Source organism: Lepisosteus oculatus, chromosome 7 (genome assembly GCF_040954835.1).
Source record: "Lepisosteus oculatus isolate fLepOcu1 chromosome 7, fLepOcu1.hap2, whole genome shotgun sequence".
Classification (NCBI taxonomy): domain Eukaryota; kingdom Metazoa; phylum Chordata; class Actinopteri; order Semionotiformes; family Lepisosteidae; genus Lepisosteus; species Lepisosteus oculatus.
In genome coordinates, this window is record NC_090702.1 from 9,212,222 (window position 1) to 9,239,453 (window position 27,232).

The window sequence follows — 27,232 nt, forward strand, 5'->3', positions numbered from 1 at the left end:
TTTACACTTCTTAATATTTGAATTGACCATACTCAAAGGGTTATTCACTGTCCTTAAGTTTTAATACCCTTTTCTTGATTTGGACAGCTCAAGGTTAGTTTTCGTAGTTAAATCTTTGCTTGAAATTCACTACTTGACTGAAGGACTTTACAGAGATATATGACTTTACTCTGAAATCATTTGATCCAATATTATTGCGCACAGGCAAAGACTGCTCAGCTAATTAAGAGCCTTGTTGCGTTAATTTTGTGCACCTAAATAAATGTAGGTTTGGCACAGTAAAGGATTTGAGTACTTTTGCAATCATGACCTCTCCAGTTTTCTTTTAGAATTTCAGTGGAGCAGGTTGATTATACAACAAATATTACTGTACTTGCTACATCAAAGTGTCATGACTGCTAGCTTTAGTGAAAACTGAACAAGGGTCTGAATACATTTCAAGGCACTATGTATGAATTCAATCATAAAAATATGGACTAATACAGTTACTTGAAACACATGCAAATTTGTCATACAGCAATTATTCTATATGACCATCAAATAATGTCTCCAGCAGGCCAGACATGCAGAGCTCCCTTTCAATGAACCAGTCCATCAGAGCTTCAGTGCAATGCTGTAGTTTTGATCTTAGCTCAGGTCAGACACTTTAAAACAGTTTAGCTGATTACAATCACCTAATGGATGGTTTAATACTGCAGCCTAGAAGATCAAAACTGTCAGTCAAATTGTCCTACTCATTCAGCTCTATCTCTCTTGCTTAATGCTAAGATCCTAAGAATGTAAATTACTAATTCCACAATTACTGACCTTTTTAGACGTTTTTGTCTGTTGATATATGCAGACCATTACTTTCCATAATATGCTAAAATGTTACTTGAGAAAGTAATACCATTCTGTGTCTTTTGGATGGAAGATTAGTCACCTGCTGTGAGATTTCTTTTTATTTGTGATGTGCAGGTCTTTTCCTCCTGAAGAAGTCAAAGGAGTGGGCTTAATGATTGAAAAAAAAGGTACAGTACAATTTCAGTAAATAACGAGCACCAGCTGAGGATTATTTTGGTTTTAAAAGATCGGGAAAAATACACCTCCACAAGTAGTGCTCAGCTAATTTCTCCTGTAAAAGCCAAACTCATTGTGTTCTGGGTAAGGTGGTATTTTTTTTTCCTTTTTCAATTTCTTAAAGAAATAAAAGAGCAACGACAACAGGAAAAAAAAGTTCTGGCCACCCTGAAGGGAACAAACTGTTTTCAGTAATACTGTAAGTCATGTAGCATCCTACTGCATCAGAGGCAGTTAGCTTCAAATCTCTGCGCTCCTTTGAAACATATTCGCATTGCATTTTGAAATCCATTGAGCTGCCACTTAATGATGCTAAAGCAAAAGACCCTTGCTTTGCCGATCATTCACTTTAGCTTCAAGTGTTCTTTATTGCTCCATTAAAGCCTTAATCTCCAAACCAATGCTGATTATCTCTACTGGATCTTCTGTATGCTCCTCTTTATTATCTTTCATTAAGCCCCACTCCACTCAGGGGAAAAAAAAATGCCCATAAAAAAGAAAATATAATTGTTTTGGTATTTTACTCTGTGGTAAGCAAGCAACTACTGTACATTTGTGGAATATGGGAGTGTTTAGAATTGTTTTGCAAAGAGAATTAAGGTTGGCTAGGGGTATGTTTTATTTAATATGTGTCATTAAATATGATTTCTGCATTTAGCAACTGTTAGATTGACAGTATGTATGTAAAGAGCACTACCTCAGAATACCACAATGAACTCTTATTCTTACAAAAATACAATGAAGTATATTTCCACTGTTTATGTTGAAAGATAAGCTGAATCAATACATTACAGTACTTTCTAAAATATAAGTAAAACATAGTATGTAAGAAAAGTTACAAATGTGAGGTCATTAGCTGACTTATCTTGCTTGGTTGCTATGATTGGTTGCCGCCAATCATTTCCACAAAGAAACAGGGTATGAGTTTTGACAATAAGGCTGAGTAGCTTGTACCATAATCCCACAACACTTTTTTTGGTAAAATAGTGCTACTGTAGATATTCTCCTTTTAAAAGAATTTTAGCCATTATTAACATTACATTAATAATAAATTAATGTTAGCACCTGTGTGCTTTGGCTCACACATTACTTTTGACCCTGAAGATGTCAACTGTGTTGACTTTTTCAATGCCTTTTATGATTTTGGAACTTGTAATTATGATTTTGGAACTTTTAATTATGACAGATACTACTTCAAAGTAATATTTGACAATGATGCGTTAAGTGCTTAACAAGATTGTTCTGCTTTTGTTTTATTTTCTGTATGGCGCCTGCTTTCAATACTTATCCAATGTCTGGTGAATAGTATGTGCTAAAGGTTTGTTAACTTTGTATTGATATAAATATAACAGCAATTTTATACAGGGCATGCACAGAGACAACAAAAGAACCAAATATGACACTGGACAACCTAAGCAGTTTTTGCCCTATAGACAACCTACGTTTTATTGCTAATATTTTAGAATGTGCTGTTGCAGTTTAATTAAATAACAATTTCTTTGCAAATAACCTCTTTGAACCCTTCCTTAACTGGTTTCAGTCACTTACACAACACAGAAACTGGTTAAAGTCACTAACTATCTTCAAATGGCTTCTGATTCCAGTCCCCCATCTATCCTTATTCTCCTAGATCTCAGTGCTGCTTTTGACACTGTTAACCATGACGTCTTACTTTCCAGTTTTTAGATTGTGTTTGGAGCTTCTTGTTGCTCTTGAGTGGTCCACCTTTTACTTTATCAACACTTACTTTACTAACCCCCATTTCTCTGTTGAAGATTTCAGTTCTGAAGTTAGGGACTGTAAGTCTTCCTCTAATATACACTATTAATAGGGCTTGACATGTGGGCCTCTTACAATTCAGCATTTACATGTTCCTACTTGGTCTGCTATTAAGATCACATGGTCTGATTTGTCATTTCTATGCTGATAATAATAATAATTGTTTACACTTATATAGCGCTTTTCTGGACACTCCACTCAAAGCGCTTTACAGGTAATGGGGACTCCCCTCTACCACCACCAATGTGCAGCATCCACCTGGATGATGCGACGGGAGTCATAATGCGCCAGAACACTCTCCACACATCAGCTATCAGTGGGGAGGAGAGCAGACTAATGAAGCCAATTCATAGATGGGGATTATTAGGAGGTGATGATACTGATACTGATGATACTCATGTGTCCAAATATTGTAAAAATATCACTCTTTCACCTCAGAAATCTAACACACTACATCCCATTTTGGGTCTGATTATAGCTGAAAGGTGATCAATAAGATCATCTTCTCTAGAACTGATTGCTGCAATGCTCTTTTTGCTGTGGTATCTACGTTGACTCTGAACCAAATTCAGCATGTCCAGAATTCAGCAGCCAGAACTTTGACAAGGACATGTGCAAGTGATCCTGTACTGGAGTCCTTGCACTGGCTTTCTATTTGGTTTCATGTCTACTTCAAAACTCTCACCTACTGTATTGTATAAGACTATATGTCTTGGTAACTCATTCGTTGTCTGACATCTGACCTGTGATAATCTTCCTACTCCCCACCTTGCAACCTTCGTTCTGGTCTCCTATCTGGAATTCTATCCCTAAGGATATTAGAAAGTCAGATTTCCCTGTGTGCTTTCAAACACAGAATCAAAACCTTCTCCTTCAGGAAGGCTTTTATTTAATAGATGTCTGTGCCTGCCCCCTTGAACCTCTACCTCATTTTATTCCTTCTGTTTCTTTGAGTTAATTTAGTTACTGTTTTCATAATTTTAACTGTTTTTTTACTTTTCCTGCAGACTGTTATGAAATTATATTTTTAAAGGTGCTTTTAAACTTATTATTACATCAAGGGAATTTTGAAACAAGTGCCAGCTGCCTATTGAAAGAGGTGACAGTGATTAATGTTGTTAGAAAAGTAAGATGGATTTAAAACTGTGTTATAGGCAATTTGCTTGATCCATATCACATTTCAGATAAGACATATCTATTATAAGCTTTTAAGTCACTTAAAATTCATTGAAAAGGTCTATATTTCAGATTTTAAAGAAATACATTTCCCATTTAACCATCCTTAAATCTATCCACCTGTGCAGTGCAATTTAGGAGGAGGTAGGGAATCTTGGTTTATAATTTAGATGCTGTTGACAACTCCCACCTCTTTTGTTAAATAGATTCTTGTGTGCCTCTTGCTGATGTTTTAATATTACACTACTGCATAATGAGGGAATGTGAATGCTGTTTCAAGCTAAATTTGAAAAGTTCCTTGACTTTAACCATGGCCTGGGTGACAATTCTTGCATTCTGTAGAACACAAAGGTTTCAATAAAGATAGTTTTCTGCCTTTGGAATTGCACTGGAATACTTGGTTGTATTGGAATTATTATATATTGGAATTAAAGGATACTCTATCATTTTGGATTTTTTTTAATTGAAAAGCAAGCTGACTTTTCCAGAGCATGGCCAAGTTTCCCATTGACCCTTACCAATCATGGCCTCCTAATAATCCCCATCTATGAACTGGCTTCATTACTCTGCTCTCCTCCCCACTGATAGCTGATGTGTGGTGAGCATTCTGGTGCACTGAGGCTGCCATCGCATCATCCAGGTGGATGCTGCACATTGGTGGTGGTGGAGGGGAGTCCCTATTACCTGCAAAGTGCTTTGAGTGGAGTGTCCAGAAAAGTGCTATAAAAGTGTAAGCAATTATTATTATTATTAATTATTATTATCTTCAGTACGTCATTCAAGAAAACATTATTTTGAAGCCACCCACTTTGTTAGTTTGCAGACTCTGCAGTCTCATGCATATAAATGCAACATTTTGCTTGTTTTATTCTAAATTGCAATATAAATTCAGTATTATCAGGCAAAGAGAATGAGATTTCTCCAATGCCTTCATTTATATACAGTAGTCATTCTCCTTCAGAAGCTACTATATTTGGGGGGGGGTCTCTATTCAAGGGATGCTAACACTGCTCTATTATTGTAAAAAGAACTTTGCGGAAGTTGTTGTCCCATCTCACCGATCTGCTCAGAACTCTGGCATTTTCATGTGAGCTGGAGGTTATATGAACTAATTAGTTCAATGTGAGCAGACATGCTTCATTAAAAGGTGTCTGGCCTCTAATAGGCCCTGCTGCCCTCAGTTGGCTCCTCTCCTTCAAAGAGCCCACAGGGTAGTGGAATACACTAGGGAGTGGGCCTGCCCCTGCGAGGCTGTCTGGTTGCTCCACCAGGACCAGATGGCCTCCTACCAAGGAACTGTAGCATCTCCTGGCAACCACTCCTGCTCCACCAGCCCGAGGCCCACTGAGAAGGAAGACACCCTGGAGCTCAAGGGCTTCACAGCCACAGAGAATCACGGCAATTTAATTAATCTATTATTGCCTTTGAAAGACTCTTATTAATGATATTATGTATGTATCACTCTTGGAAGAATGCCAAAAGGCCTTGAACATTGATCTTTTATGATACTTTATGTGTATTGTTACAATCTAGGTTTGGGACATTACAATCTTTAATACTAGCGATTTACATTTCTAAAGTTAGCATCTCTGAAAACCTAAGAATAATGAATTTCATTTGAGGTGTTTGCCTAGGTGTAGGTGGGTTGAGAGGTAAACAAACATGATCAAAGTTTACTTTTGAGTTTACTCAGGTTAACTAACTTCATGATAAATCATTAGAGCCTTCATAGAAGTAGAGCATAAAAAGACAAAGATAGCAGACAGGAGGAAGGAAGGAAATACTGTATAAAGGAGAGGGAGAAGCAGAGTAAACTCCTTTTCCTCTAAGCTTGTCCAATGCAAGACAACCTTTTGATCAGCCTTAGAGACCAGATTTGGCTAAATAATTTGAACCTTGTTTTAGAGAGCTTGCTGTCCTATTGCGTTTTCAATAAAGAAAAATTGTGTTTTTGTTGCAGGGTTTTGTTATCTTTTTGGCCTGTTGAAGTGTGTATAGGGCTTCATACAAAGTATGTAGTACATAGGCCTCTAAGAGGCATAGTTTTGTTTACAAGTGTTTTTGTTTAAGGTTTTCTGTTGAATATTTATGTGGTATTTGATGCTTAAAAAATATATGTCCAAGTTTGACTTTCATTTCTCTCTCATTACCGACTCTCATTACTCTTCTGCCAGAGCTGTGCAAGAGAATATAAAGAACCCATTTGCCAGAACTCATGTGTCTCAGTTAGTACCTACAGTAGTGCTCAGGTCCTTTTTATTTAACTGCTCTATTTTTCTGATCTGATATTTTCCTGATCATTTGTAACAATATAATAGCGCTGCATCCTGAAGCTCAATGATATAGCAGTCCACACTCTTCCAGCTATGGGTCCAAAGGCCTAATTATTACTACAGTATGTTTAAAATAAACTATTTCTGAAATTCTTTACAATGTTCTGTCTCTATACTATTTATTTTATTGGATTTGTTCTTTTTAATCTTTTTGTAATCTTTTTGTAATCTTTCTTTCTTCCTGAATTCCTGATTTCTGGTTTCTCAAAAACATACGTTTTTTAACACCCTTAAGTGTACCAGAATACTTTTTTATTTGTCGAGTTAACTACTGTAGATGATATTGATGTAACTTAATGCATGAACTGTAGTATTCTATATACAGTATCATGTCGTGTCAACTCACTTCACACTACGTAAGCATTACATATACTTATAATATAATTATAAAAAGTATTTTTACCTTTCCTGGGTGTTTAGGAGGTAACCTGCTTTAGATAAAAGCATCATCTGCAGTACAATGCATTAAATATTACTCTATGTATTCTGCTAACACAACTGCCAGGTGACTCTGCTGATTGACGTATAACATTAGACATACTCTTATTGGGCAACATCAAATTATGTACTGTATTGTGAAACAGAAAGCATCCTTTCAAATTGCTGTGCATTTTTATTTGCGGAAGAATCCTGTATTGATATGAAAAGTGGTTATGGATGCTGAAAACAGCAAAGTATTTTAAACTTAATCTGCACTTCTCTAGATAAATGACAGGTCAATCTTGATAATACCACTGGCATAAAGTTCTGGGACACATTTCAAATTCATAGAAACTGAATGTTTTGTGTGTAATTATGCATTGGATATTTAATACCACACACAAATTTTTAAATGCAATAACTTAAAAAAGAAGAAAATAATGCTAAGAATTCCCACCAAGGCAAGGTTTTCATTTTTTGGGGTTCCTCATATGCCCTGCAGATTCAGTCCCTGACTATAAACATACTGTACAATTGTCCTACTGCTTAATTGCTTCCCCTCATGAGTCCTATAGGCAGCACATTGTAGAGCTTAACAAAGAAGCATGTCTCATTGAGGTCTTGCTGACAGATGCGCACAGCCACAGACTGATATCATCACTTCCCCATACAACCCCTCTGGTTGTCAAGCAATTTTTCTAGCTTTCTTTTTCTCAACTCCCCCCCCCGTCTCAAACGTGCCCTCTTGTTATCATTAGGAGGGGTTTTATTAAATCTGTAAAATAATTCACTTGAAGGCCCTGCCTTGGTGTTACAGTATCTATCAAAGTGGAACATGTGCCGTCTCCTTGCCTCCTATTGTTAGCCTTTCCCAGCTGACAGATATTTGTGTTTTCATGTGTTTGAATGTAATGTGTGGCTGGCGCAACACAATAAGGACTGACAGCTGCAAAAGCAGAGAAGAGTCTCAGAGTCTGAATAAGCCATGATGGAACAAGCACCTGTGCTCAGCATGACATATCCAATTTACTGTTCCTCTCTACTGTATGATTAGGAGGTGTGTTGGAAATTCACCCATTTAGATCATTTCAGTTCAGCAATTCCTCACAAGCCTTACATTGTTACCAAAACCTGTGTCCTCTTGCACCCTTACTGAATTCCAATGTGAGCTACTGTATAAGCAAGCTAACAAAAATAATGTAGTTTTTGCTGTCAGTGGCATCGCAGTGACATTTGTTGACATTACAAATCAATTAATGTGGTGAAGAAATGTGATGCTTTGTTATGAGTAATGAAATACAATCAATGTGACTTTAGATCTGCATCTATTAGTGCTGAATTAAATATTTATTTTCTTAATCAAGTGCATTTCAAAGGCATGTTGTACTTTAGTAATAGCCCATAGATCATTTGCATCATGTTGATTTATTCTGCGCCTTCTAATCGCTACTAATGAAACAAAAGAATGTGTGAACTGAACTTTAAGCCTTTGCTTACTGCTACTGTATTACAGTAAGGCATAATTTCAATTAAATAATAAAATTAATTAGTTCAAGTTTCCACCCAAAGAAGGCTCTACAGCCAAAATGTTGTGTTTCTTTTTGTCTCTTTTCAGCATGGAATAAACTTTTAATTGTACCTTTGCATAAAATTAATTAATTGACCTAATTTACCTGGACTTTTGCTGATTAATTAAAAACTATTTAACAAACCCACACATACTGTGATAGGTGGAGGGGAAATCTGATGCAGCACTTCCTCAGAACTTACTTCAGACACAAAGCCTGTAGTACTCATATCATGCTTAGCGAAGTACTGTATTTCTATTTTAAAATTGTACATTTTGCCATGAAGTGTTTTTTGAAATACACCAAATCTATTTAATTATAAAATTCCAACCATTACTTTTAGTAAAAATGGAATGAAAAATTACCTTTCAGTGGGACAATGACTTAAAAGCTACAATGTTGTGACTTTACTAGAAGAAAGTGAAAGTCTTCAAGTCAACTAATCAAAGTCCTGGCTTGAATCTGAAAATCTCTGGTACAGTTTAGTTTCTTTAGTTTGTCAGTGTAGAATATTGAATTAATCCCCCTGAATGTTTCCAGTTGCTTTTCTCTAGACATGATATTCCAAATGAGGCCTTAATACAGGTAGTGCATAATACAGTTCAAACATAGCAATAAATTCTACTTTTTTCTCTACAGTATATATCCTAGCATTTTGTTTTTAATTTCTTCCCCACATTGTCTGGAATATGTAAATAACATGTCAAGATAAACACTTTTGTCAGTATAATATAACATTTAATTTGTTTTTTATATTGCTTCCATATAGTCTGCAAAATGTAAATAACACGTCAACATACTTTAAAAAAAAGGCATTTGCATTCTTTAAGTAGTCACTTCTAGCTCATTGTTTAATTTTTTTTATTCATAATTTGCTTTTAATATTTGCATGCAATACCCAGCATTTGTCCACTTCATCAGCTATGTGTTAGCAGTCTTGATTTTTATGTAGTTCAGGTAGCTGCGTCAGGATCAAGTAAAAGTTTATTTTCCCCTGAAGAAGGCCTCACAGCCGAAACATTGTGTCTCTTTTGTTCTCTTTTCAGCATAGAATAAACCTTTACTTGGATTTTATGAATATCATTTTTAGTTTAATTTGCAGATTCTACAGTGTTTGTTCATCCTAAATTGGAATCATCTGCAGATGTATCTAGTTTACTAAATATTCTGGAATTCTAGATCATTGATATAAATTAAGAAGAGCATTGGGCCTAGTACAGATCCATCCAGAACTCCATTAATTACACCATCCCAATCTGAGTATTCATCCCTTATCCACATCCTCTATTTTGAATGAAAGTCCACCAGAATCAGAAAGTCAAACAGAAAGTCAGAGTAATTCACAAAGAGCATTACAAGAAAAATATATTTCTATATGTATGCACCGTATATAAACAACAACAAAATAGACATTAATTGAGAGGATGCACGTGATGAGGTGCTTCTAACGCGTCAAAAATCAAAACAGAAAAAAGGAACAATGTTCCTGGTTTTATTAAGAGACGATAAAGCACCTTTGTGTCTTTGGTACTGGAAGTTGGTGGGTTTACTTAGTCAGCACACTGTCATTCCATGCATGAAGCATTAAAAGCCACCTATTTCTAACCTGGCAAGACTTTATGTCCAAGTACAGTTCATGGTAATATGCCACGATCTGGGAGACCTCTTCAAGATGGACACATTATTATAATCCATCTGCGTGATCATGTCTGCACTGCCTGTTCCACTGCATCAGGAACTCCAGATGGCAACAACCCACGCGTCAGCAGTAGCTTCAGAGACAAGTTAGTGAACAGTCACATGTTTGTCCAGGTTCTTTGAAAGGAAAGGAACAGAATCCCAAGAATTCGGGCTGTCGCGAATCTGTACAACTTGTATTGTTTCTAGCGGTTGCCACACATTCTGCAAGTTGGTGATGGTTAAACCCCAGGGGAGGTCAGCCCTGTTTTCAAAAGTCTATCAGCATAATGAACGAACCCATGTCATGTCTTTTCAATAGCATGTGAGTGCACATGTTGCAAGAAAGATTTAGGTTGGTTTCATGATACTAACTTTATGATCATATTTACATTTATCAAATTTACAAATATCACTTTGTGAATTGGAATAATAAAAAAACTGTATATTGCAGCTCTGGAATCAATCCAGAGGGGAACAACCTGTAAAATACTGTGTTTTAAAACAATGTCCTTACAAACATTTTAGTCGAGCCTTTTAACAGAGAACTAAATGGGGATCTGATACAAGTATTTAAAACCCTCAAAGACACTGACATAGTCAACCAAGTAATCTTCTTCATTATCAACAGTGAAACCAGAGGACACAATTAGAAACAAATTCATTTAAAATTGAGAACAAGAATCACTTTGTTACACAAAGGATTGTGGGGGTATGGAACAAGCTACTAAGCCATGCTTCCACAGCTGATATCCCTACTTCTTTCAAGATCTACCTAGAAGACTTTACCATATATTGTGTATTAGGTACAGACTGCCAAATGGGTTAGATGGGTTGAATGGCCTCATCTAATTTTTAATATTCCCAATGTTCTTAGGTTCTTGTTGCAGTTACAAGTTCTTTTGATGCTAAGTATTTGATTATTATTTAAATCTGTTAAATCATTTCTTAACATTAACACTGTAGGGGTTTGGTTGTGTAAAGGATTTAATTAGGTATTAATCCTAATGAGAACAGAATTGTTGTGTTATTACAATCATGTCTCAAACAAAGTAGGCTATAAGGTCATTGTGAAATACTGTATTTTGCTTATTAAAATTTACCTTCCTCTGCATTTTAAATGCATGTTGTGTTACCAAACAGCCAGTAGCTATAAAACATGTAGGTTGATGTTGCCAGCTTTCAAAGGTTAAGCAGGGTCTATTAAGGTCAGTATTGGGATACCTTAGACTAATGTTGTGAGTCTCCATACAAATGTTTAATGAGTGCAAATGGCAAAATATTTGTAAGAAACATATTATGCACATGAAACAATAGCCAGTCATGCTTTGCAGCTTGGGAGACAAGTTTAGCCCAATGTTTTTGCAATTTGTCATCTGTTTCCGATAACTCTACTTTTAGTAAATAGGCCTGTTATAATGTAGCCATTTTTTTCACATTCACAAAACAGGAGAGAAAGTAGATTAGTATTTCAATAATTGTGAATGATCTAAGACTGCAGTGATAGTTACAGTAAAAGCCCTAATACACTACACTGTGTTTTTTTCAATATACCAATGGGTTGAGGGGAATGTTATACCATACTTACTTAATTAATTAAATAATTAGACCTATTAGACAATACAGCACAGGGTTGGAACAAGAGCTAGGGGCCACAGAATTCAGTTCCTGCTACAGTTCAGTCCAAAGTCTTTAGTACAAAGAGTCTATTACGAATAATAAGTGCCATCGAATGGCATGATTATGAAAGGATATGATAGGATTTTCTTTGGATGTTTTCCTGTTATGTCTCTTGCTGTAAAATAACCACTTTTCTGTCCCTTTTACATGTGCCTGGATTCAGCAAAATGTGCTTTCCTTCATGAGCTGCCACACTAATCCAAGACGACAGCATACAAGAGCATAAATGTATGCGCCACTGATTTGGTTACTCAGCTGCACTCAGCCTTCATAGAAAACCCTGACAGGGTGCAGTCACACATACATTTCCTCCCTGGAAAAATGTCCAGCTGTATTCAAATGTTAGCCGTATTCATGCACCTAAACAAGCAGTTCACTGCATCCATTGGAAAACAATTATTTATCGTGTTTGGAAAACTGAATTTAAGAAAAGCTTGTGGTATAAATCCAAAAGTGAGGAGCTCCAAGGGTGAGTGATTTTTGATCACTCAGACAGACATAGAATTGCTTTGGCTCTATGGTCAGGAAATCCAAAAGCAGAGGAAAGCACCATGGAAAATGTTGGATAAGAAGTGAAAAAATGCAGTAAATACATACTCTATACCTTTTCTTTAATTACAACTCTCCTTTTTTGTAAAGTTAGCTTTTGGAAAAACACATATTTTTAAAATATTGTATATTAAAAATATTGCAAGTACACACTATATTTATGGCATCCAATTCTCCACTTCTTAAGGCTAGTATCTCTAAGCTGCAAACATAGACAAGATTGCTGAAGTCCAACCTGGAACAGAACACCAGACAATTTAATGCATGTAATTTATGTGTAAATTCTAGGACATAGAACCAGATTCCAGATTAATTTTAGACTAAATGTAGTTAGTTTTAGTGCCTACAGTTTCGCTGAGACACAATCTCACCATTAGAAACATATCTCTGACATATCTCTTGTTTATTTTAGTGCTGTGTACTCCATTTTTCACACAATTAATGTGTGGCTAAAAATGTTTTTAATTACGTCTATAGTTTGCTACGACATGATTTTGCGGTGATATATAAAATATATAAACTCTAGGTTGATACTTTAGATGGAGTGCTGCAAAAACATTAATAAATTGTAGATTATCCTTGTTAAATTAATTAATAATATCTTATTAATTTCCATTAATACTTTATAGCAACATGATTTTAGGTCAAGGATAAGATTTATAAATCCTTTACAAATACCTGTTAATAATTTTTTAACAACTCAGTTCAGTGTTAGCAAACATGAAGGTTCTTCAAAAGGATTCATAATCAATGAATCCTTGTTAGTTCATTATTAATTATAAGCACCCAAGAATGGTCACTGGAGACCACTAAACAAACAATGTGACAAAATATTTGGTCAATGGTTTGACAACGTGATTGGTTCACAGCTACCAAGCAGAAGCAAATACTGCAGCTAGAGGCATCCAAATTTACCAGTGAGGATGAATATCTGATAGGAAAAGTCATTATAACAAAATTGTCAAACTAAAGATTTCTTCTGTGCAGGAAATGATGGGACAAATTTATTTGAATGCAGTGGGGATTCCAAAGAGGCACATTCATTGGGTACATCAACAATAACTGTATTAACTTTATATTCACAAAGTAACAAATTACCTGCCACATTCTATACACTGTTCACAAAGAAACTGACATGCAATGCACAGCAGAAAATATCAATAATAATAAAAGATCATGGACTGATCCAATGTAGCTTGTTTATGCAGCCTTAGGTTATAGATTGCAAAATAATACAACAAGATTGATAACAACTTTGGCAGCTAGACCAAGAGAAAACAGGATATGAAGAAATCCAGGGGGAAAACAAACTCTGAATCCATTCATTAAACTCTTACCCCAGCATAGGCCTTGGAGTGTTGAATTCTAAGGTTTCCAAGGTTACCAGAGATTGTCCCTCATTTCAGTACAAAAAACTCTTAGAAACAAATGAAAAATTACAAATTAAACCATTTGACTGTGGTAAGAGCTTACTAAGAGACAGAATAAATTGCAAAGGTGACATGCTTTTGATGAGAAAAAGATATAGTGATTCATGAATGATTAATTTACAATTCCTTCAATAACTTTAGCTGTTGACAACTAAGTAGTGTGACTGCTGATACTTAAGAAACAAATTAAGAAAGAAGGCATCCTGATGGTTTTATCATAATTTATATACTCTATAGGCTGTAATAAAGTGTAAATGTTGCATGTGTCATATTGCAGTGATGTATAAAACAAACTTTTTTTTTAATGGAACTTATTTTTAGTGTGGTACTAAGATGAAAAGGAGACAATGTGTTTTTTGTTTCACATGCATATTCCTTGAGAACTTCACTACCTCCTGAGCTGCTTCTATCATGTAGAGTGGAATAATTACCAAAGAGGTTAATGCTTTGATCATAGATAGATCCGATTACAATTAATAACTATGTGACAAGCTAATGTATCGATTATTTTGAAAGCTGTTAGCATAAACCACCCATCTGTTTTCTAACCCCTTTATCCAATACTGGGTTGCTGGGGGCTGGAGGCTATCCCAGCAACCAGTAGGTACAAGGAAAGATAAACCCTGGATGGCATGCCAGTCCATCACAGGGCAGACACAGACAAGCACACAATTACACCAGGGCTAATTTTCCCAGAATCCAGTTAACCTACCTGAATGTTTTTGTACTGTGGGAGGAAATGAGAGTACCCAGACAAAACACACAAACATGGGGAGAACATACAAACTCCACACAGGCCTAGAATTGAACCTAGGGCCCCAGTGCTGCTATGAAGCAATACTACTGTAACTCTGCTGACCTCTCAGAATCCACTGAGGTCTATATCTGAACTAATATCCTTGGGACTGAAGAAGCAAATCAACAGACTCATATGCTAATAATTTACCCTAATTCAACAGTTTTTCTCACAAAAAGCATAATCTGTGCACATTAAGATTTCATAAAATACAAGCAAAATACACAAATATTATGCCTAGGTTTTTGGAAAATACTTTAATACAAGCCGAACAAATGCTGCATGCTGAAATAAATACATGACATGAAGCTAAAATCTTGCATAACCTGTACCTTTCAAGACTGAAGTACTCTATTTTATAAAATGATCTGAATAGCCTACATATTTATAGGCCATTTTTAACACCTATCCATGACAGGGGTGAATGTAGGTCACAGAATGTTCTGATCACAGGCTGTCTGTCAGACCTCACTCTGTGGTAATGGAGAACAGTACCTTGCAACCAAGCTTGCTAATGCGTTATGTATGTGACCTGAGGGAAATGTAGCATCTCAATTAAAGGTGCATTTCTGCTTTAAACTGGAAAGACAGCATTAAAAAAAAACAGACCAAAGGTTGTCTGATAGTGACATTTGGATAGACTAAATGAAGCTTTGGATCAGGTACCCTTTCATTGGGTGAGCAGCTGGTATTTGAATGTCTTAAATTCCACAATTCACCCACTCTTAGACAACAAAACTGAGTGCAGGAGACTGATTTAAATGAACTCTGGAAGAGACTGAGTATGAAGGATGAATACATTGTTTAATAAAAGGCCTTTTTAAAAAGTTTAGATGGATGCAGGGGCACTGTGAATCATCTGTTCCAGTTGATTCTTACAATCTGTTCTGATTTGAGCCTACACTGAATCATCAGTCTGTTCCAGTTACTGAATTTCCAATTATTAGCATAGCTCAAATTGTTTCTTCTGCCACTCCAAGTAAGCATAGCATAACCCTTTTCATTTTGGCTTGGGATACTAAAGGATAAGTTAAAAACGACTGATGCTTGAGACATTCTAACTGTATTCTAATGGCTATGTACTGTACATGAAAAGAGTGTACTGTACATGCTTTAGTGCAGGACTGCCCCCACTTGATAATGGAGCACAACTCTTTAAAATGTGAGTGGGAAGAAAAACAAATGATTAACTAAATAAATGCTCATGTCCTGAACTGGCCATCAATGGCCTAGCTAAACACCATGAGAATGTGCTAACTGAACCCTTAATTATTTGGTCCTCAAGAGCCAGAATTTTTGAGTTTTTGCCTCATTGTACTCTTGTAGGTCAATAATAATATTTCTTTATTAGCCCTATACATTTTCTTGCATTAGGAATTAATCTTTTCACATACCCCAGCTTTTCTCCATGGAGACACAGACAGGGAGAGAAGCTTGGGGTCACAGCACAGGGTCTGCCATTGTACAGCACCCCTGAAGCAGTTGTGGTTAAGGGCCTTGCTCAGGGTCCCAACAGAGTAGGATTCCTCTGCCAGCCACAGGATTTGAACCAGCAACCTTCCAGTCAGAGGGGTACAGCCTTAGCCACAGAGCCACCGCTCCACCCTAATGTCTTTTTGCCTCACACCAATTACTTGACCAACCTGCTATCTTCTTGCAAAGTATTTTAACAATTAAGGAATTTGTGACAACTACAAACAAAGGTGGAGCTCAGACCCAGTCCTTGAAATACTACAAATCTAAAACCCAATAACTATCTTTTACAAACGGAATTATTAATGCACTAAAAGATTAGAAACCATACTTTTTTTGTAAAATATATTTACGTTAAAAATCTGTTACTTGATACTACCTGACTCAGTCTTTTTATCTTAAAATCATCAATATTGCACAAAGTACTTCTAGGGTAGATTCATGTTCATAAGCAATGGGTTCTAAAGAACACCAGAAGTGAAGAACCCAAGAATCAGGTAAGTCATCAGAAGACTGCCCTTCTTCCTCATTTCAGTCCAGTAAAACCCTATAATTCTTCAGCTAACATACATTTAGATTATCACTGGAAAAGGTTTGATTCAAAAGCTTTGAATGTCCAGAAGCTGCCCAGAAGTGTGTTAATACAGTGATATAAATGCACATATAAATTATATTTCTTGTTGCTACTGGACACAGAACAGTGAATTGTGAAACCCTCTCTGCAGACAACAAGTACTTTGTTGGTAATTTGCCATTTAGTAAACATTATGGCAAGAGCTGATAGAGGGTAATAAAAATTAAACAAGAGCATCAGTACAGTCTAATTGGCAATCTGTCCAGGGATCTCAGCAGGGATGTATCAGCCACATGGAGACTATGGAGCTGTTGCTTGAAAATAAAGCACCTCACAGAAGCGTGAATGCTGAAGAATTGTGAATTGCACTCGGGGGATGGCTGGTGTTCTTGAAAGTAGTTTTACTCTGTTTTCAATTATCAAAAAGAATGGCACATTTACCTGGGATAGCTGTGAGTCTTGTGGTCCTTAGCTCCTGGAGCATGTTTGTCATAACCATCATGTGAATTCGAAAAGAGCACCTGACGTTTCTGCACGCTGCTCAGGTTTGTCTCAGGTTTGTGCTTTTGGCAAACACATTTAGCCATGCCCCTCGGACCACATCTATACCATCTACCTCATTATGATTTCCTATTTATTGCACATCTCCAGTCATTGTTTACATGTCTGCATTGTTTACATTCAAACTGTTTACTTGTTTACTTGTACATTGTCTACTGTTTGTTTGTATATTGTCTTGATGCACTGTCTGCACTTTGTGTTTTTACTTTCTGTAAGTAAGAATTACCAGTTACATATGGCAATAAAGTTCAAGTTCAATTCTGAAAGGTGATTTGCCGATCTCCAGGCAAGCTGGTATAGGAGAAATGCCACTCTCCTTCGTTCTCTTCACTCTCCTTCAACTCATTTATTTGGTAGATCAATTTTTCCTGACACCTGTTTCTGCAAATAAATGCATAATTCACCTCAAAGAGCCTTTGCCCCTTGTTAACAGTTTGGAAGAAGAGATGTGGTGTAATATCCACACTCTCTTACTTGGAGCAAACGTTCAGAGCCAGACTCACCTGTACAGTACAAAACATTCCTAGATCTTTCAAAGATTTTCCTGAGAAATACATGCTATTGTGCTTGGCGATCTCTTTATATCAAGGATGTGTGTACTGTGGACTGGCATTCATTTGGTTATTATCATATCTTTATTTTAATAAATTGAGAACCCACATATTCTGTAATACATTGTGAGATGAGAAAACCCAGTATTAATTTGTCCAGGGTGCAGTTCCAGCTGTCAGTGCTCACAAACTTGCAAATTTAAATTCTCAAATCTGATTGAACAGCTCAACTAAACCATCAATCTGAGGTCCCAAGGTCTTAGACATTTAATATCTGACAGAGTTCCTGCATCACTGAGGATATGAGTCCCTTGATCTGTGAGGATTTCATCAGGAACCACTACCCTAGAGAAAATGTTAAAGAAGTCCTCCACAGTCCAGTAGACATCTTTATAAGAAGGATTGCTTAAGGATACTGTGTTGTGTAGTCCTCAACAAGCAACACAAAACAGTGTCCTGATTCACTATCTTCAAGTGGACCAATCAGGTCCATACATATATGCTGAAATAGAGTATCCATTAGAGATAATGGTATGAGTGGGGCTCATGACATGGTCCTGCTGCTGTTGTTATGATTGTAGCCCCTCCCCCTTAAAGATGCGCTGGCTCTTTCACTTCTGACTTGATTTTGTGCACCTGCCCCCTGTTCCAGCCTCCTATTCAGCCCACCTTAAAAGCCAGACCCTCACTCTGTTCTGGGCTCTGCATTGGTTCCTGTACCAGGCGAGTCCGGGACTGGTAGCGTCTGGTCCCGATCCCCCCGGCCCTCCACTGGATCCCACTCCCGTTTTTAAACCCATTTGTCTTTGTCTCTGATGGACCGCCCAGCTCTGGACATTTGCCACGTCTTAGATTTCCCTTTCGACTCCCTTTTGGACCATTTGCCTTGGATTCACCCCCCAGAACACCTGAACACCTTGGACATGCCCCCTGTTTTCATTCCCGACTCCTGCATGCTTTTTTCCCCTGTGTTTTCCTCACTCTACCCCGGATTGTGTTGTCTGCATAGGGTCCAGAAAGAACGCCTCCGGTACAGCTGTGTTTTCTCAGCTGTGCATTCCTCTCTCATTAAAAGGTGAATTAAAACCAATAATTCAGGCCATATATGTCTATATAGTCTGGCCACTGTTATTGAGTGGGGTTTGGAGAAGGCTAGACACTAATTCAATTTTTTGGTGGTGGATTCTGAGAACAATCAACTGTTCGCTGGTTTAGCGGTCCGTCCTGTAGAGCTTTTTTTTCCATGGAATTGCAAGTAGTTTGAATGCGCAGTGCTCTGTCTTTCTGTCCATCTACCACTACCACCTTTTCAAACCATCTGCTCAGAGTGTCATCTTTTTCCCAGAAGTATGTTTCAGGTTCTAGGGATAGGTGGTTTCCGTGTCTCATGACTTTTCAGTCTTATCACACTTCAAGAAGAATTAGTCACCAGCAGAAGGTGCTTGATGTTCATCGTTATCTCTCACTGTGGCTGCCAGCCAAGCTGTTGATTCCCCAGGATCCCCTCTCCCTGTAATTTTTCTAGTCGATAATCAGAGTCATCGTCTGTGTAGAATACTCTACACAGAGTACATCAGCTCTGTCCTAATCCTTGTGCCATGACCCCCACGCCTCTTTGGAACATGAACTAGGGTCTGACTGCAACCCGAGTCTAGGAGAGCATTGATTTTGTCTACTCCAAATGAAGTCCTTTTCCAAAATGAGAGATATGCTAGCGCATGTCCAAGCAGCCCTGTTCACTCTACATCCATTTGCAGACAGTGTGGTATTCTATGCCCTGGGACCCCACAGTGCAGACTTGCTACTTCTGCCTTTCCAGGGACACACATCCTGCCAAAAGTGAAAGTTGGTACCAGAAACATCACGCTGGTCTTGCACAGGAATTTAGGTGAGGCACAGGCTGTAGAATGCAACTTTCAGGCAACTGAAATGTGTCTGCAGCCTTGGACTGTCTTTGCTGTGGAATCTGTGGAATCTGTCCTCAGAGGACAGCTAGTGGTTGTGAGTTTTCATCTTCCCTGTAGTGCAGGTAATCTTCAGCAAGCTTCTTTATGTCTCTAAGGGTTCTGAGTCAGTGGGTCTTCACTCAATGACACAGCTCAGAATAGCATCTCAAAGCACAATTGCTCCAGGACAACTCTCTCCAGATTTTGTTTTTCTGGACCAACTGTATTGGACACAACCAGGATTAGCTGGCATTTACCAGGTGATAAACAAAAGTACACACTCTAGGGATGCCATCAATGTCAAGTCCCCTTAACTTCCAGTGTGGTCCTGTGCAGTCCAATCCCTCCCAGAACTGGATACTTTAGTTTGGTGAAATGTTTTATGTCTGGCACTGCCATAGCCAGGATCACTGGCCATCCACACATCATCTATAATAAATCCATCAGGCTTCACACTGGGTGCAGTCTACTTAGTATGTTCAAATTTTACCAGGATCAGTTAGCAATACTTTAACTACTTCTTTTTGCCAGTTTTAATTTCTACATGTCTTCAGAAAGACGAAAGCACCAGTATCAATTTCCATTTCCATTGGTTTGCCATTTACATCAGAGGGTTTACATTCCTGTGATCTTATAGAGTTCACTTCCAGAAACCTTTACAAGAATGGCTGCAGAGTGCTTGACCTATAATGTATTAGATATCTCCAATACAGTCTCCTGATGTCATCAATCAGTCATAACTAAGTTCTTCAAACACACAGAAAACAAAGCTGACAAAACACAGGGGAATCGCTTGTAGCATGAACATCTGCAGAATTACCCCTCTTTTACTTCTGCAATGAATCTACCTCTGGTCAATATGGCTCATATTATCCTTGGACATCATTCTTATTATTTTCGGGAGATTAAACATTCTCTCCAAGTTAATTTAATAGAGAATCATATGCTTAATAAAAATTAAGTATTGCAATGCTTTTTTTTAAACTCAGACTCGCAATCAGTTATGTGAGGTATTCCCTCCAGGGATTGATCGGGGAGCTCTTTTTTAGAAATTGTGATCTTCAAAACAACATTGAGAGCACTGTTTTTGTATCCCTCTGCAATGATCTGTCAGCCTGCCAAAGTGCTTCTTATTTTAGAGCTGGCAGTAGGACTACTATATTCATACACACAAAAGCACTCTCTGAAACCTATAGCATTGATCTTCTGAGAAAACAATTTAATGTGCAATTTCACTGTCATTGAAAGATATTTAGGATTTAGAATGCAAATGCGATGTACTTAGGCTTCCCCTGTAGCTACAAGTAGTAATTAGATAATTACAGTATGTGCCACTAAGTTACATCAAGTCTTAAATACCTGAAGTATATACATTTTATATGACTATATATTGAGATGTTGCACCTATGTAAACATGTCATATTATCTCATCAATGTCTAATATTGTCTTAATTTTATTACTCATAGACATGTAATAAAAACAGCAATATTATGAGCAATCAGGCTCATTTGCAATTATGCTCCCAGATCTGTAATTATGCAGTCACAGAGTGTGACTAAAAACTACAGTACATAGAATGGAGTGGGGAGCATGTGTCAGCATGCGAGCCACAAAGCAGCAAGAAAAGATTCATTCCTCACTGAAAAGTGAACAGAAAGATTTGAACTGTGTGCAGTAGAGAGGGTGAGAGAAAAAACATGAAGCAAAGATGGGTTGGTGTGGAAAAGAGTAATATACAAAATAATTAGTCCATTGTTAAATTGTGCACAAACTGTATTCTTTCAGTGTGCAACAAATGACTAATGTCTTTCTAATCTCTACACTTATTTGTAGAATCTTACCCTGCAGGTTAGATTCGGATTCAGTTTCCTTTTCACAACCAGATTTCCATCTTATATTACCTTTTCAACTTCTACCTTTGTCTAATACTAAAACATTTATTTTTGCTTTTCGGCAATAAACTAGCCTCAACTTTTTATTGGCTTATAATAAATGTCTGATATATTCACTTTTTCTTAGATAGCTACTGTGCAGCAACCTTGTATTTAATGAAAGTACATTTTTTTTGAAAAACAGACAAAAATCAGAATATAGCAGTCTAACATTATAACTATCTCCCATTCTCCCATTGTCAATGGCAATGTCTGTCAAAGGAAACAAATCTTTTTGAATCTTTTCACCAAACACCAAGTTGGAATGATGTCGCCATAGTTTATCTACAATATGTAACGGGAATAGATTTTTTTCAAGTGGATGCCAAGAATGTGAGAAGTGAACCAAAAAAACAATTTTGGATTTTGAGAATGGAATCAAATCTTATTCATTAAAGGGGGAGAAAGAGGAAGCATGTTTATTTTTAGATATTATTTCAAAGATGCAAGCTTGAAAAGAATTGGTCAAATTAGCTCATCTGGTCAAGTGCACTTCAGCCTGATTAAGAATGTTATTAAGATTGTTACTGTGATAGTATATGAAGAGTAGTAAGAGGTAAGCTGACTTTCACCAGCTGCAAAATTCAAAGGGAATGATTCTTTAAATAAAGAATTCAGGACATCAACTTAACACCTCTTCTGGAAGGCCAGAACCTCCTATTGCACAGTGTTCTCTGTCACCATTTTGTAGCACTAGCTGGGAATTCTAGTTCTCTGTGGAAAGCTGGAACAAGCTCCCCAGCCAGAGATGCCTTGAAGATCCTAGTGTCTTCCAAGAAAGAACATTAAATATTCAGATTAATTAGTTTATATCAAACAAATGAGCATAATGGGCCAATGTCCTGTTAGGTTTTAGCCATTATTATGTTCTTATGAAGAAGCGCCATTTACTGGTCCACCATCGCCAGTTACAGAAGTAACTTGACTTTTCTTTGAGGTAATGATTACTGAGTACTGACATAATGAGATCAAGCTATAAGGTGGTAATGCTGCTACTGTATATAATCTAGAATCCAGATATTCTTATTCAAGTCTGTTGTGGGCTTTTTCAGTTTTTCACATTTCACACGATCTCTGCAAGAACGTGTGAAATGTGATTATTACACAATGTTCTGTTTTTTTTTTTTGGTTTTAAACATGGTTTGGACATAGCTATAGATGTTATTTAACATAGTGTTACTGTATTTGCCTTACAGCTGCATAAATCTCATTTTAGTAAAATTAGTGACTAGGTACCACATGGGTGTTTTAGAACATGCTTAAGAGCTCACTTTTTCAATTCTACTGCATTTGAAATTAGCCTTGTTAAAATAATTAAATTAGTTGTACGGATATTATTTAAATTTATTACACATACTGTATATCTAGGTAGAATTATTACTTCAATAGTAGTCAGTCAGGTTTACTAGCCTCAAGACTCCTCCTCAATGAATACTTTGCAGATATCCTTGCAGTTGCACCAGACCAGGGGTTACTGCTGTGAGATTCCCCATTGACGTACATGATTTCTGAAGTGAATTCTTATTGTTGATATTCAAACACAGAACTAAGGGCTCTTCAATTGGGCAGCTGACATCCTTTCAACAGCTGTTTTTGCTGAAGGAAAAAAAACAATGTCTTTAACAAAACAAAAGCTCTTCTTTGAAGAAAGCGTTGTGGGTGTCTGGTATGATCTACCAGACAGATTGACGAAATAGCTTCCTACAGTCTTTTAAGAAACAGGTCTTAGATCTGAGAAATTACTAAGAAGCATGGGCCAGCTGGGCCAAATGGCTTTCACTAGTTTGTAGCCTTTACTGTGTCCTTGTAGTATAGTAAAACTAAGGCCATTCTATTTGTCATTCTATTTTAACAGAAATTAGGCAATAATAAAAGTCTAATTAACTGAAATAAATGTGTAGGAAATTTCCACAGGAAATCTATTTTTATCAGTCTAGTAGTATTAGAGTCTAAGAAACTAAGGTTTTTGAATTGACCAGGCTGCTCATCTTTGGGCATCATTATTTTACAAGAAACAAGCCTTCTTAGCTAATTTAGTTATTTAGGTAATTTAGTAAGAGTAAGTGCTTAAGTAAAACTGAATATTTAAAATATAAAGAATGCTTTATAACCAACTATGATGAAAAATATGATACAGAGTAAGTGATGTTTTTTTTCCTATATATTTTTGATCTTATAGCACAATTACAATATTTTTAGCTATTAGATTAGATAGATATTTTCATTTTACGTTATTCCAAGTTTTCAGTCACAGTGAAAAGCTCTTTGATGCGCATAAACGATTGCTTTTCTAAAGATGCAAATAACAAAGAAAGGAATTTATAACACTCAGAAAAAAGCAGCGACCATTAAAGCAACTGTTCCTTGCACAGTAACATTATGACACAAACTCTTCTGCAAGACACACAGAGTATATACAGTAGATCAAGAGTTAAACACAGATAAATAGTTATATAGATACTTTAGGTACAATTTCCATTAAAGACTACCATGCATAGTGACTTAAATGAAACATGAAACACGTTACCATATTCCATATGATTATAATTTACTTTTCAGAGTGCCTCAAAGGTCTGAAAGATGCCTTTAGAAATTCATACCTGTAACTTACTCTATGTCAACTAATTCAAAACTGCAGCTGAACAATAGGAATTTGGAGTGACTTCAGATTAGGTTCTTTAATGCTGCTCTTCAGGATTCTTTTCTGTTTTTACATACGCACATCTCCTACAGCAGTTATGAGTGCAGGGCTCTCTACTGGGGCAGAGGGAGAGAGCTGCAATACAGTGTCTCAATCCTGCAGCTCTCTCTCTCTCTCTGATACCCTCAGCTCAAGGGGGAGGGGGTGACGGTGCTCACCAGGTCTTTAGTAGTGCCCAGTCTCTTTAGTCCATCCAGGGGAAGGAGGTCAGCTGAATCCTTGTGCATGAACTGGGTTGCCTGCTTAAGTCGGCGTTGCTGGTGCAGAATAGCTTTATCCCGGATCTCCATCTCACTCTTCTTGGAGTCTGTCATGATATTTCTTGCCTGCACAGCCTGTTCCTCTAAAACAGGGCTTGATTTTATGTGTTATCTTCCTTGAGCTCTCTTTCAGGTTGGCAGTGCTGATCTCAGTCCCTCTGCCTCTCTGCCTCTCTCTCTTTGTAACTTGTCCTTGCTGTGCTGCAGATGCAAACAGTGCTTTCTCTCTCTCACTGCAGCTCTGAAGATGTGCTTTTTTGCAACCCCCTCCCCTACAAAACACACCTCCCCTCCCATCATTTTACGTCATGAACACATTTCCATATATTATCCAACACCGGGAGGGGAATAAAATTCACTGGTTTGGAAAGCAATGCCTAACCACTGTTCTTTAACACTTAGACTGCCACTGGAATACATTCAAGAGTGTTGAACCAGTGAACCATACTGCCATAAGGACAAATCAAACAAAAACAGATAAAATGAAAACCACATTAAGGTTGTCAATTAAGACATTTGTGTCAGTGATATGTCTCATAGATGTGATCACTTTCGACTCATAATTTTCACATTTATATAATAAATGGTAACAAATTACATGATTGTGCTTTTTATCAAAAAATATTAAATTCCCTTCTAAATTTAGAAGGTTTTCTAGAATGTAAAACACCTGTCCCTTCTACCAGTTATTTTAAAACGAATTCAGAATTGCTCATTTTATTACCCTCCTGGTTTTAAATTGTCATCAGCAATATGCTGCCTCCCTGGAACTGAAATGACTGACAAAGAGTAAAGGATTCTAGCAAGTCTAGGAAAACACCTGGTGATTGTTGTTCTAGTCAGGATAAATGACATTGGCTTAAGGCAGCAGACCACCTTGTAAGATGATCCTAGTAGGTCCAAGTTGATATCGATGGACCAATAGGTAGCACTCTTTCTTCTAGACTAGAAATTCCAAACAAATGCTTTAGTATGGTGAACAAAGATACTGTGCTGTTCTTCAGATGACAAGTTAAAACCAGGTGTTAAATATTTGTAACTTTTTGAAAGTGTGGGTGATAACTGCATTATCCTGACTAAATCCAACCTGCTATTTTCCTCCTTAATTCAATTGGTAGAGAAATATCTTATGTCTGTTGTACTGTGTAGCAGGGCTACTGTTGTTATAATGACTATAATACTGTATGTCAACCCATGTGGGTACTGTACTTCAAAGGTGGATGAAATGAGTTCCATTTTAAATGTAAAGCACTGTGGATGCTTTGGGATTAATTGTTCTATATAAATGTAGATAATTATTAATTAAGCAATAATTTTATCTGTAAAATAAATTGAAAGATGTTGGAAATAAACAGAAGAGTAGGACCAAACCACTAGGGTCTTTGAGGATCTCGTCTGTATCTTGCAAAACAGAACAACTACATGCACTACTTTGCAAATACATTCAATGAAATGTCACCAAAGACTTCTGCTTTTTAGTTCACTGAAAACCAGTCTGTAAAAAGTGCTATTTGAAACCAACATAATGGCAAGCTCTTTTGGAGAGCAAGCTACCAATTCTTGATCTAGCTTTCTCTTGGTACAGAGAAATTTGAGAAAAGTTGAAGTACAGTAGAATAGAATTCCAAGAAGCATTAGCAAGTAAAAGAGGGGAAAAAAGTTGACATATTAATATGTGACTATGGCAGAAAAGGAATCAAGGAAACATGGTGAACAGAAAAGGTGGTGACAAATACAGCATTAAAAAGAGTCAGGGAAGATGAAAGAGGTGGAACTTGAACACTATCAGTCAAAAATAGCATCTAGAGAATTACCATACATTAATCAAATGTTTTTAATCAAGACTTTTATAATGAAATCAGATGTATTCGTAAAAGGAAGAAGTGGCTATCACAGAATATTTTAATTTTCCTCTTGAAGACTGGACAAAACCCTCACTGATGTGAGAACTGAAATGATACACCTATCTTATTCAGTCGCGTGGGATAACCTCTGAAAGGAATACTTTATTGATGCAGTATTTTTAAATAATCATGACAGTAAGGAAAAGAGGGGCAAGGGAATCATTAGGACACTGATCATGGCTTGAAGTACAATTCTAAATGATTCTGTCCAAAGGTTAAATCCAAAACAAAGGTTTACATTGTGAGGAAAGCAGATTGTGTGGAATAAAACTGTGCAAAAGAGAAGAGGAATGGGATAGAATATACAGTATGTGCAATTAGCAGATAATGTATGCAGGACACATTCATCCAAAAAGCAAGTACTGTAAATCAAAATTCAGAAAGCACTAACACAAGTGGTTTATTTTTGTTTTTAAAATAAGCAAAATGTAAGGTTAAAAAAGGAGTGCAATGATTTACATACACAGATTAAAATAAATATTAGAATGTTCAACAGAGAGAAAACAGTATTGCAAAGGAGGCTAAACTTATATTTTTACAGTACTGTAATAGCAAAAGAAAATAAATGAAATGAAGTAAAATGTATCAGAGGTACATTTAGAAGATTAAAAGGAAATGGTTATTCTGTTAAAATAATATTTCTTCAGGCTGATAAAAAAATGTTATATGTTTGTATTAGCATAGCGGAAGAAGTGTTACAGGCAATGGAAGGAATTAGCTAATTGTACTAAAGCAAACTTCTTTGAAGATACAAGAACCGTAATGCACACAAGTAAAGCATAGAATACAGAATATTTCGATACTCTCAATGCTTTTGAGAAAGTTGCACATGAAATAAATTCAAGGCTGTAAGCATCTCAGGT

At 36.8% G+C, this 27,232-nt stretch overlaps 1 protein-coding gene across 1 annotated transcript in view; it reads right to left on the bottom strand.

Annotated features, from left to right (window-relative positions):
- The window catches only part of nrip2 (nuclear receptor interacting protein 2), a 49,472-nt gene extending 24,774 nt beyond the window's left edge, over positions 1 to 24,698 (bottom strand). The window contains exon 1 of the mRNA XM_006633690.3: positions 24,364 to 24,698. Coding sequence (XP_006633753.2) covers positions 24,364 to 24,519 — 156 coding nt within the window. The 5' untranslated portion in view covers positions 24,520 to 24,698. The remainder of the gene's footprint in view (positions 1 to 24,363) is intronic.
- Between the last annotated feature and the right edge of the window lie 2,534 nt (positions 24,699 to 27,232).